The sequence below is a fragment of the Sinocyclocheilus grahami genome, unplaced genomic scaffold, assembly GCF_001515645.1.
Source record: "Sinocyclocheilus grahami isolate Dianchi unplaced genomic scaffold, SAMN03320097.WGS_v1.1 scaffold261.1, whole genome shotgun sequence".
Taxonomy (NCBI): domain Eukaryota; kingdom Metazoa; phylum Chordata; class Actinopteri; order Cypriniformes; family Cyprinidae; genus Sinocyclocheilus; species Sinocyclocheilus grahami.
Window position 1 is genome coordinate 394,953 of NW_015505440.1, and position 11,148 is coordinate 406,100.

Consider the following 11,148-nt stretch of genomic DNA (forward strand, 5'->3'; position numbering starts at 1 on the left):
TGTCTTACCATATTATTTTAATGTATTATCTTAATTATGAACACACTAGTTTGTAGTGCGTGCAGTTTTACCGTTTACTGCACTTTGTTATTCTTCTCGTTAACTTGTTTCCTTGCAGCGGCTAATGAACCGGAAGTCTCACACATTCACAGAAATCGGCTTACTTCCATGTTGAAAATAAGGTGGACAGCTTTACAATCCAGTAACCTCTTTAGCTAGGATATAGAACTAACGTTACCTAGATTTCAGTGCACCGTAAAACTGAAATTTACCTGAAATTCACCCTGCGCTTAGCCCGGGTTATCGTCGTTCTTCTTCACCCCATTTTTTTTACTTCAGCACCGCTTTTTACCTCTTTCAGTTAGAGTTGGTCTATTTCGTGTAGACTACAGTTTGAAACAATGCTGTGTTAAAATATTACAGCTATGTCACGCAATCGCGTGCCTCCTTTTCAAGTATTTTAAAACGGCAGGAAAATGCTACAATGTATAATTTGTTGCCCTTGGTCCAGACCATGAGCTGATTTTGAACCACAGATGTGAAAGCAGCACTATGGAGTCAATATAATGCCACATATATATGCAAAATAATAAAGTTTTGCAAAAGAAAATAACCCGCCACTAATAAATCCACCTGCATGCCTCTGCTCAACGATGGTGCCTGGATCAGTGAGCTGCGTCTCGGGCCGATGACATCACTTCCAGGGAGGCATGCCCAGGCCTGTTGTACACACCCCCGTCCCTTGACTCCACCCCCATGTCAAAACAGTGTCAGAACGCGAGACGCGCAGAAACGTGAAGTGCAAAGGGAAAAACGGTATTGCAAGCTCAAACTTGACTGAAACGCAAAATAAAAGCAGCGTTGCAAATAAATTAGTAGATATGGCCATGGAAAATATGTATTGCAAAATCATTGCTTTTGTGCTGTTTAATTTATATTTTGCAATTCTTTATTTTTGTTTGCAAAAATTCTTTTTTTTCTCGCAATACTTAATTTTCTTTTGCAAAACTTTATTATTTTGCATATATATGTGGCATTATATTGACTCCACACAGCACCCTTAGATAGTAACGGAAACAACGCGCGCTTACAAGCGTTTGAGGGGGAAATATTCAATGGTGACAGAAAACAGGTTAATTGGAGTGAAGACTGTTTTATTCTTACCTTTAAAGTCCGAAAAGTGCACTGAAGGAAAACTTGATAATGCAGACAGCAATATATAGAATATGAAAACGAGCAAATTCAGAGCCGCCGCCGCCGCGTCTAGACCGATCACGTGCAGTGTTTGTCCAATCTCAAATAAGAACGTTAACCCAGGGTTTTGAATGTACAAAGTGAAACGTAAGCTTATGAATACCTATTAATTAATTAATTGTTAAGCCCAGGTTTAGAATGACCCATGGTTAACTATTTCAAATCTGATAAAACCTGTTGTCTGTTTAATTGTGGGTGATGAAACTGGATAATGTACAAATGTACTTTAATATGCCATCATGAATTACACTTATCCATTTCATTAAATCATTTCCTGCCCCAAACTGATTTTATTTTTATTTCTTATAAATGTTTTATGACAGCTTAGATAAGCAGCTGATTTTCTACATTTGGAACAGACTTAATAGGTCCAAAGGTTAAATGCCATCTTTAAACACAAGGCAATGCTATTACTGCTTGTTAAGTTAGAAAAAAAGATAACGTTTAAGAGATGACATCCGAAGCATCAAATAAAATCATGCATTTATATTCAGATTAACGTTCAAGATGAAGGTGCCACCTTACAATGCTCCTCTTGACCTCTGTTGATGTTCTCACTCAGGTCCTGCTGGTCTGGTGTGCGCTGAGACTCTGAGGCAGGAGGGTTTCACTGACCGTATAGTCATGTGCACCATGGACACACATCTGCCTTATGACAGGCCTAAACTGAGTAAGGTTTGTACACAGAACAGTCTATAGAACAGTGTGGGAACAAAGTTTTACAATATCAAATGAATATAAGACTGCTTTTCCAACAGAAGATTTTAGTTTGACCGCGCACATGCTAAAATTCAGCAAATATGATATTGATTTGATGCCCATCCCTCTTTTTTCAGTGTTTAGAGAGCACAGCTGAGCAGCTTCAGCTGCGCTCATCTGACTTCTTTCAAACGCACGACATAGAGATACTATTAGAGAAAGAGGTGAGAACACTTAACCTGAAATGTACAATGGTTTTCTTTAATTACTGAGGAAAAACACTTATAAAAGTGATTCTGTGTCTTTTAACTATTACAAAGTACTCTGTGGTGGTACCATTATACAGTGATCCGATGGAAATACTATGGTATTTTCAAACAACTCCAAGTATTCTATGATATTTTTTTGGTACCGTTACTGAAATGACACTTTATTTAAAGGGGTCATATGATGCGATTTCAATTTTTCCTTTCTCTTTGGAGTGTTACAAGCTCTTGGTGCATAAAGAAGATCTGTAAAGTTGCAAAGACTAAAGTCTCAGATCCAAAGATATGTTCTTTATAAAAGTTAAGAGTCAGCCACACCTACCTAAAACGACTCGTTCTAACACGCCCCCACATGTCTACGTCACGATGTGGGAAGATTTGCATAACACCGCCCAAATGTTCACGCAAAGAAAGAAGGCGTAACTTTTATTCTCGCTGTAGTATTGTTGCCGACGCCGCCATGTCGTGAAAGCGCTGTGTGCTTCGTTGTATGTCTAAATCTGTAATTTTTACAAATGAATATGCAGAATTACATAAATTACCATATGGTTCTTCACAGGTTGTCTCTGTGGATGTGAAGACACGGACTGTGACATTTCGGGATGGTTTTAAAATGGAGTATCGAAAACTCTTCATTGCCACAGGGAGCAGGTAAACATGTCTACAGCTACCAAATGAGCCTGAATTCAAAAGTTTAGATTTCATTTTATTTTTTAAACAAAAAAAAATTCAGTTTCAAATAAATGCTCTTTTGAACTTTTTAGAGTCGTTTAAAAAACCTTTCTCAGTTTCTGCAAAAATAATATACTATAATAATAAGTATTAATAAAATAATACTTCTGTTGTTGTTGCTTTTTATTAATACGTTTTATCTTTACAGACCCAAACCTCTGAGCTACAAAGGCAAAGATGTGGGAAATGTGTTTCACCTCAGAACACCAGAAGATGCGAACAGCATCGCAACACTCGCCAGCAGTAAGAATGCTGTCATAGTTGGAACCTCATTTATTGGTAAGAGCTTATGTGAAATTTACATACTGTATGTATTCTCTATGTAGTTAATTAATAGCTCCAAAAAGTGTTAAAGGAGATACATTATGCCCCTTTTTACAATAAGTAATATAAGTCTCTGGTGTCCCCAGAATGTGTCTGTGAAGTTTCAGCTCAAAATACCCCACAGATCATTTATTATATCATTTTGAAAATGCCTATTTTGAGTGGAAGCAGAAACAGACTGTTTTTCGTGCCTTTCTCTTTAAATGCAAATGAGCTGCTGCTCCCCGCCCCCTTTTCCAGAATAGAGCTGCGCATTACAGCTCGGACCTGCTAAAAAACATCTGTTTTGGTTCTGATTATAATGTTTATCGCTGAAATCATGCGCTTTAAACCATATGAGTTGAAACTTCTGATATACGGTTTTCTGAGCGCGCACATCCGAAGCACACGGACAGAAAGCGGCTGTCACAGCATGTGAGTACTACACTAAGTTCTCATTCACACACAAGTTTACCTTAAAAACACACGAGTTACAAAAACAGTCGGTTATGTCTGTGAAGGTAAACAGCTGGGAAATAAATGCCATGTTTATTTTAGATCTGTGTGGCAGCAGCAATATATCAAAATGATGGCGCCGTGGGTGGAAACTTACAGATTAAGGGGCGGTAATATTATAATGAGATCCCTTTGCAACGTCACTAGGGGAGTGAAATCAGACGCGCTCTATTTTTCAGACGCTTGCAGAAAAAGTCTTACCAAAACAAAGTTACTGGGTTAATCTTTTTCACGTTTCCTTGGTTGGTAGATGCACCGGGGACCTGATTATAGCACTTAAAACCTGGAAAAGTCAGATTTTCATGATATGTCACCTTTAAGCCACAATTTAAGATGAATCCGTGTCATTGCATTAGACAACATAATACTATATATTTTCCATATATCCATAGTGTTGGCAATGATTATATGCACTGTCCTGTGTTCAGGTATGGAGGTGGCAGCAGCTCTCACAGATAAGGCTCACTCAGTGTCTGTGATCGGCATAGAGGCCGTGCCATTCCGTAAAGCACTCGGAGAGAAAGTGGGAAAAGCCTTGATGAAGGTGACAGAAAATAACTAGATAAATAGAATGAAATAAATAAGAATATTAAGATTTAAGCATTACATAATTGTTGAATGGCGTACATCAGAGGTGCCCAAACTTTTTTATGAAGGTTCAAAAATCTAATTTCATTGAGGGTTTACATTGTTTACATTATACCCAGCTATATTGTAATTTAAAAAAAATGAAATTCACTTATACTGTATTCTCTATATTTCAATGCAAAAATAAAACAAAGCATATTAAAACAAAATCATAAATTAGAAATAAAAAAAGAGAATTAGAAATAAAAAGTAGAAATATATATTTTTTTCTTATTTTTCCCCTCTTATGATATGGCATGGAAGGCCAAATCAAAGGTCATGGGGCCCTGGTTCGGCATCTCTGGTGTATATATTCTTTGAGTAGATATGTTAAAAAAATTATTACGTTTTAACAATATATTTTAGTAGATGTTAAATCAGTTGCATTTGCTTTGGCATTAATTTAACACATTTTATAAGCTCAGCATGTTTAAATAAATACAATTTAAATTAAAATAGAGTGTGTATGACATTAAACTATATAACTGTTTGTTGTCCTTGAACACTAATTTCTCTCATTGCTGTTTCATGCTAGTTTCACACCTCTCTTATCTCTCATAGTGTGCTGTCTTTCTCTTCTTACGTAATAAACTCTGACAGGGTGAAAATGATTTGCTGACTATATATTATTCCTTGCTGTAACCACATTAAACCTATATTCAAGTAGTATTTCTCTCATTTAATTATTTCATTTTGCTTCTCTCTTCAGCTGTTCGAGTCAAACAGGGTGAAGTTCTACATGTTGAACGAAGTGTGGGAGATGCGAGGGCATAATGGACAGGTATCATGAAAGTGAGAGAAACAAGAGTTCAGTGAAGTGTAGGGCTGTCTCTCTCTCTCTCTCTCTGTCCCTCTCTTTCTCTTGCTCTCGTTCCTGTAGAGTGATTAATTACATCTGCTCTCACAGTAACACTGCTTAGCTTTGAATAATTTCAAACATGGCTTTTGCAATAATGGATTGGCCCTGGGCTGAAAGGCCAGAACTCATAACACAAGTGAGCACACAGTCAGCAAAGTAAATATATAATTGAGAATAAGCAGAACTGTGATCTATTATGAAATTACACTTTGATAAATATTTCTTCCTAAAGAAATAACATAATGAGATTTGGACACTGTATTATAAGTCATGGTGGTAAGAAAATGGGCAACTATGACATTAACGTTAAACTGATTTTTATTTTTGTTTCAAAAGTTAAAAGAAGTGGTTCTAAAAAGTGGCAAAGTCTTGAGAGCTGACGTCTGTGTTATTGGCATAGGTGAGTCTGTGTGATTACTGAAATTTGGCTTCTCATTTTTCATTTTTTCTCTCACTTTCCCATTTCAAGTCCCATTGTAGTCTTGGCTACAAAAATAAATATATATATTTTTAAGGTTTTTGAAACAAGTCTCTTTTGCTCACTTATGCTGCATTTGTTTGATCAAAATTACATTTGAAACTGTAAATATATAGAAAAAAAATATATTTTAAAATGTAGCTTATTTCTGTGATTCTTTGATGAGTAGAACATTCAAAATAACAGCATTTCTTTGAAATAGAAAAAATCTGTAACATTCTAAAAGTCTTAACTGTCACTTTTGACCAATTCAACACATCCTTGCTAAATAAAAGTATTAATTTCTTTAAAAAAAATTCTGACCCCAAACTTTTGAACAGTAGCATGTGTGCGTGTGTGTGTGTGTGTGTGTGTGTATTAAAATACATTCACTGAACATAGTGGGGCATGTTGTCACATTACTAAACTTGCAATTAACTAGGCTTTTCAGCAAGATTTAAACAGTAAAACATTTATGAAATACAAAACAATTCATGAAACAAAGCAAAGCAAAGATTTAAAACACATATGACAACATGCCCCAATATAAAATACAAATTTGTTCTGGGGTCCTCCTGATCATAAGTATGTGTGTGTGTTTAGGCTCCAGTCCAGCCACAGCATTCCTGAAGCAGAGCGGAGTGCACATGGACTCCAAAGGATTCATCCCAGTCAATAAGGTTCAGTCTTTGAGCACTGCTGTTCCATTTGTTCCTGTGGCTCAATGGTAGAGCATTGCATTAGCAGCGCAAAAGGTTGTGGGTTAGATTCCCAGGGAACACACATACTGGTAAAAAATGTATAGCCTGAATGCACCGCACCGTAAGTCAAAGCGTCTGCTAAATGCATAAATTATTCATTATTAATTAATTATATGTACTGTACATCTGTTACTGCATCTTCTAGCACATTAACATCTGGTGCCATTCAGAACGTGTGTGTTTCTGCAACCTGTGCTAATCTGCCCATGCTTGTGTCTATTGTAGCTGTAATAAATTGTTGTTTTAGAGTATTTTATGATAATAAGCTACAAAAGACAAGCTACAGTACAAAGCGTATGTAAACATATACCTTTAACCCTTTCAGACCATGCAGACGAACATTGACGGGGTCTTCGCTGGGGGTGATGTGGTAACGTTTCCTCTAGCTCTACGTAGCAATAAGAAGGTGAACATACCCCACTGGCAGATGGCTCACGTACACGGTAAGACCTGTAGCACATTGGGATATATTCACGTGCTTATGCCAAAGATGCCATTTTTTATGAATAATAAATATAATTTCATTCATTTTTAAATTTTTACGTGGTCTTCCACCACAGGTAGAGTGGCTGCACTTAGCATAATGGGAAAAGCCTCAGACATTAAAACGGTGCCTTATTTCTGGACAGCAATGTTTGGGAAAAGCATACGATATGCAGGTAAGGACAAATGTCTAGCACTAAAAATACACATGAAAAAAAAAAAGCGCCACACTTTAGTTTCAGTGTCAGTGCTCCTCTGATGCATCACAAGTGCTTTTTAATCTTATTGTCAAGGTTATGGAGATGGCTTTGATGATGTGGTCATCCAGGGAGATTTGGATGAGCTGAAATTTGTGGCATTCTACACAAAGTGAGTTGATTTGGTACTTATTTCTCTTAATTTGAGCCAGGCATTAAAACGATCACATCAAAAATCATTTCTAATTTAGATAAGGAAATTATTATATTGTTATATATTATTATGAAGTACTCATTTTTTTATTTTATGGTACTATACTATTGCAATAATCATATATTTTTATTGTTTTGTTTTATTCTAATTGTTTTATAATTTAATAAAACAACTGTATGTAGTCAGATTAAATGGGGTTCATACAATTATGAATTAATCATGTCGTTTTATTGATGTAACTGATCAGAGTACTTAAAAATAATAATATAAAAATAATATATTTTTTTAAAAATTCAATAAAAAACAATTGACAACTTAAATCTTTTACACAAGTGATTTACTCAGAAAGCATTATTGATTAGTTATAACTGAGTCTCTGATTAAAATGAGTTGCAGGGACTAAACTATATAAGTATATAATCAAAGTGAAAAAAGATCTTAATCTCACAGATGAAAGAAATAGATCAAAATAATAACCAGATTTACTGGGCGTCACTTGCTAAGGCAAATATCACCGTTATAATTGCTTATACAGAGTTAGTGTTTTATGCAAACACACTGCAACATACTTAAAGGGACAGTTCACCCCCCCCCCCCCCCCCCCCCATGTTGTTCCATCCAAACCTATATGAAATTCTTCTGTTAAACACAAAATAATATATTTTGAAGAATGTTAATAACCAAACAGTTGCTGGTAGCCATTGACTTCCATAGTATTTTTTCCATTCCTTTAAACCCACTCATGAACACCTTAGCAACTGCTTAGAAATGACCTGGCAACTATTGCATTGTGACTGTGAGTCTTGCATGGAATGTTGTTCCATCCAAACCTATATGAAATTCTTCTGTTAAACACAAAAGAATATATTTTGAAGAATGTTAATAACCAAACAGTTGCTGGTAGCCATTGACTTCCATAGTATTTTTTCCATTCCTTTAAACCCACTCATGAACACCTTAGCAACTGCTTAGAAATGACCTGGCAACTATTGCATTGTGACTGTGAGTCTTGCATGGACAAGCACTATTCAGTTTACGTCAGAACATTTAAAAATGTATTATTGTATGATTTACAGAAGTATTTAATATTATACTACATTATTGCTGTTGTAGCAGAGTTTACAAATATTTGAGTTCTTACAGTATTTCCCGTGTGTGTTGTGTGTTTAATCTGCGGTGATTACAGGAGTGAGGAGGTGGTGGCCGTGGCCAGTATGAACTACGACCCCATTGTGTCACGGGTTGCAGAAGTCTTTGGCTCTGGAAAGACGATTAGGAAACGTGACGTGGAGTAAGAACATTTTCTATTTTCACAGAAAACAACAGATGTAGTAAGATTTTCCATGGTTTAAACATGTCAAAGCAAAAGTGACAGTTCAGACTTGTTTTCAACATTGATTATAATAAGAAATATAATAAGTAAATCAGCATATTAGAACAATTTCTGAAGGATCATGTGACACTGAAGACTGGAGTAATGATACTGAAAATTCAGCTTTGCATCACAGGGATAAATTACATATTCAAATATATTCAAATAGAAAAGAGTGATTTCAAATTTTAATAATATTTCATAATATTGCTGTTTTTTAACGGTATTTCTGATCAATTAAATGCCCCTTGGTGAGCATAAGAGACTTCTTTCAGTTTACGACACAGAGTATGAGAAAATCCCCATTACAATGAGTTTATTTTTGCCTCATTCAAAAGCGTTTACTCTTAATTCAAGAATGTTTGTGCAACCTGGCAAGTGTGGAAACATGACCTACATTATTTTACATTGTGTCTAACATAAGACGTGCACCAGTGTTATTTTAGTATTGTTAACATACTGGGCCCTATCATACACCCGGCACAATGCGGCGCAAGTGTTTTTGCTAGTTTGAGCCCGACGCAGTTCTTATTTTCCCATCCTGCGCCATATTGTTTAAAGGGGTCATATGATGCGATTTCAAGTTTTCCGTTCTCTTTGGAGTGTTACAAGCTCTTGGTGCATAAAGAAGATCTGTAAAGTTGCAAAGACTTTTATACTTTTACTTATATTTTATATATTCTTTATAAAAGTTAAGAGTCAGCTACGCCTACCTAAAACGGCTCGTTCTAACACGCCCCCACATGTCTACCTCACTATGTGGAAATATTAGCATAATGTCACCCAAATGTGCATGCAAAGAAAGAAGGCGTGGTTTCATGAACAGCAGTAGTGTTGATGCAGCCAAAAGCACTTTAGCACCAAAAGCACTTTATTTGGCCTTCTGGAAGTAGATGCAATTAGGAATCATTGGTTAAGATTTATTTACAACAGAACAGCACAACCCAGATGTTCGAATTTGTGCAAATGACCCCTTTAAATAGCAAATGCATTTGCGCCCATTGGGCGTGCTGGTCTAAAAAAGTGATGTGTTCAGGCGCATTGTTGGCGTATTGCTTTTTTGAGGAACTGAAAATAGACTACTCAAACCTGGTCTAAAGTCTGGCGCAATATTTTTTCTTTGTTATTTAAAGAGCGCGTTAATAATATGCGCCTATAAGCCATTGTACAACGCGCATACACTTTGCTTATTACACAAAGTGTAATAAGCAAAGCACAGCAGCAGCACACAAACATTTTTCAAAATGAAAAATTACATTCCGCCATGTAAATAGCGAACCTGCCATGGCGCGAGCGCAACTTTTAAAGGGGATGGGAGATGAGACTCTGATTGGTTTATTGCACGTTACGCCCAAAAAACACCCATTACTCATTAAGAGAATAAGGACAACCCATTTAGACCATGTGCCCGGGTGCACCGACCGTTTTCCCGTCGTTAAATTAGCAAAAGTGGATTCGGACACGCCCTCACCTGTGCCGTGCGCTTTAGACCATGCGCTTAGTTAAAATAGGGCCCATTAAGATGTTTTTATTTTGAATTAGCTTTAATTTTTATATTTGTAATTTTTATTTTAATATTTTTACATTTTAATTTAATTTTTTTGTATTTTTGTTGTTTCTTTCTCTTTTTAAATTTTTTTTTAATATTATTATTTAAAGGGGTCATATGATGGTGCTAAAAAGAACATTATTTTGTGTATTTGGTGTAATGAAATGTGTTTAAGGTTCAAAAAACACATTATTTTCCACATACTGTACATTATTGTTTCTCCTCTATGCCCCGCCTTTCTGAAACGATTTTTACAAAGCTCATCGGTCTGAGTTTATTTTTATGCCCGTTGTACTTTTAGTTCGGTGTTTTTTTGAACTTGAATTTTTAAATTTCACTTTATAATTTCCATTTACCTAATATTTTATTTTTTTTAGCTTTATTTCATTTAACAAAAAATATTTTAACAGTTTTAGTTAATGATTATAACTCTGACACATACTACTTGCATTTGAACCTTCTTAACTAAAAAGGACATTGACCGATTTTCGATATTCTGCATTGTATTATTTTCCTGCAGGACAGGAGACATGTCATGGCTGATCGACAAAGGCTCGCAGTGAGGATGTGATCAGCTCAGCACAGCAAGCTCCTTGAGTTTTCCTTGCCAAACTTGGATGATCTCCTGTAACAGACGTAGTCTTAGTGCTGCAGCTGCAGTTGGTTAAGTGGGACACTAGATGGGAGACGTACGCCGTCCTAACCCGAGCACCTGGGCCGTGCTGAGAACATCGTCCCCGTGAGGTGGCACCTCTCCGGGCCTGGATCCATTCACAGCACTAACAAATGAGCCATACCTGGTTTTTAACCCTCCGTTCTAGACGGGACAGTTCTCTCTCTCTCTCTCTCTCTCTCTCTC

The 11,148-nt window shown here is 36.2% G+C and overlaps 1 protein-coding gene across 1 annotated transcript in view; it reads left to right on the forward strand.

Annotated features, from left to right (window-relative positions):
* The window catches only part of LOC107599166 (apoptosis-inducing factor 3-like), a 31,845-nt gene extending 20,713 nt beyond the window's left edge, over positions 1-11,132 (forward strand). The window contains exons 7-19 of the mRNA XM_016290682.1: positions 1,817-1,929; positions 2,091-2,177; positions 2,779-2,870; positions 3,100-3,230; positions 4,199-4,314; positions 5,107-5,178; positions 5,593-5,656; positions 6,317-6,393; positions 6,800-6,917; positions 7,035-7,133; positions 7,251-7,326; positions 8,555-8,659; positions 10,810-11,132. Of these exons, the coding sequence (XP_016146168.1) occupies positions 1,817-1,929; positions 2,091-2,177; positions 2,779-2,870; positions 3,100-3,230; positions 4,199-4,314; positions 5,107-5,178; positions 5,593-5,656; positions 6,317-6,393; positions 6,800-6,917; positions 7,035-7,133; positions 7,251-7,326; positions 8,555-8,659; positions 10,810-10,852 (1,193 nt within the window). The 3' untranslated portion in view covers positions 10,853-11,132. The remainder of the gene's footprint in view (positions 1-1,816; positions 1,930-2,090; positions 2,178-2,778; positions 2,871-3,099; positions 3,231-4,198; positions 4,315-5,106; positions 5,179-5,592; positions 5,657-6,316; positions 6,394-6,799; positions 6,918-7,034; positions 7,134-7,250; positions 7,327-8,554; positions 8,660-10,809) is intronic.
* The last annotated feature ends 16 nt before the right edge of the window (positions 11,133-11,148 follow it).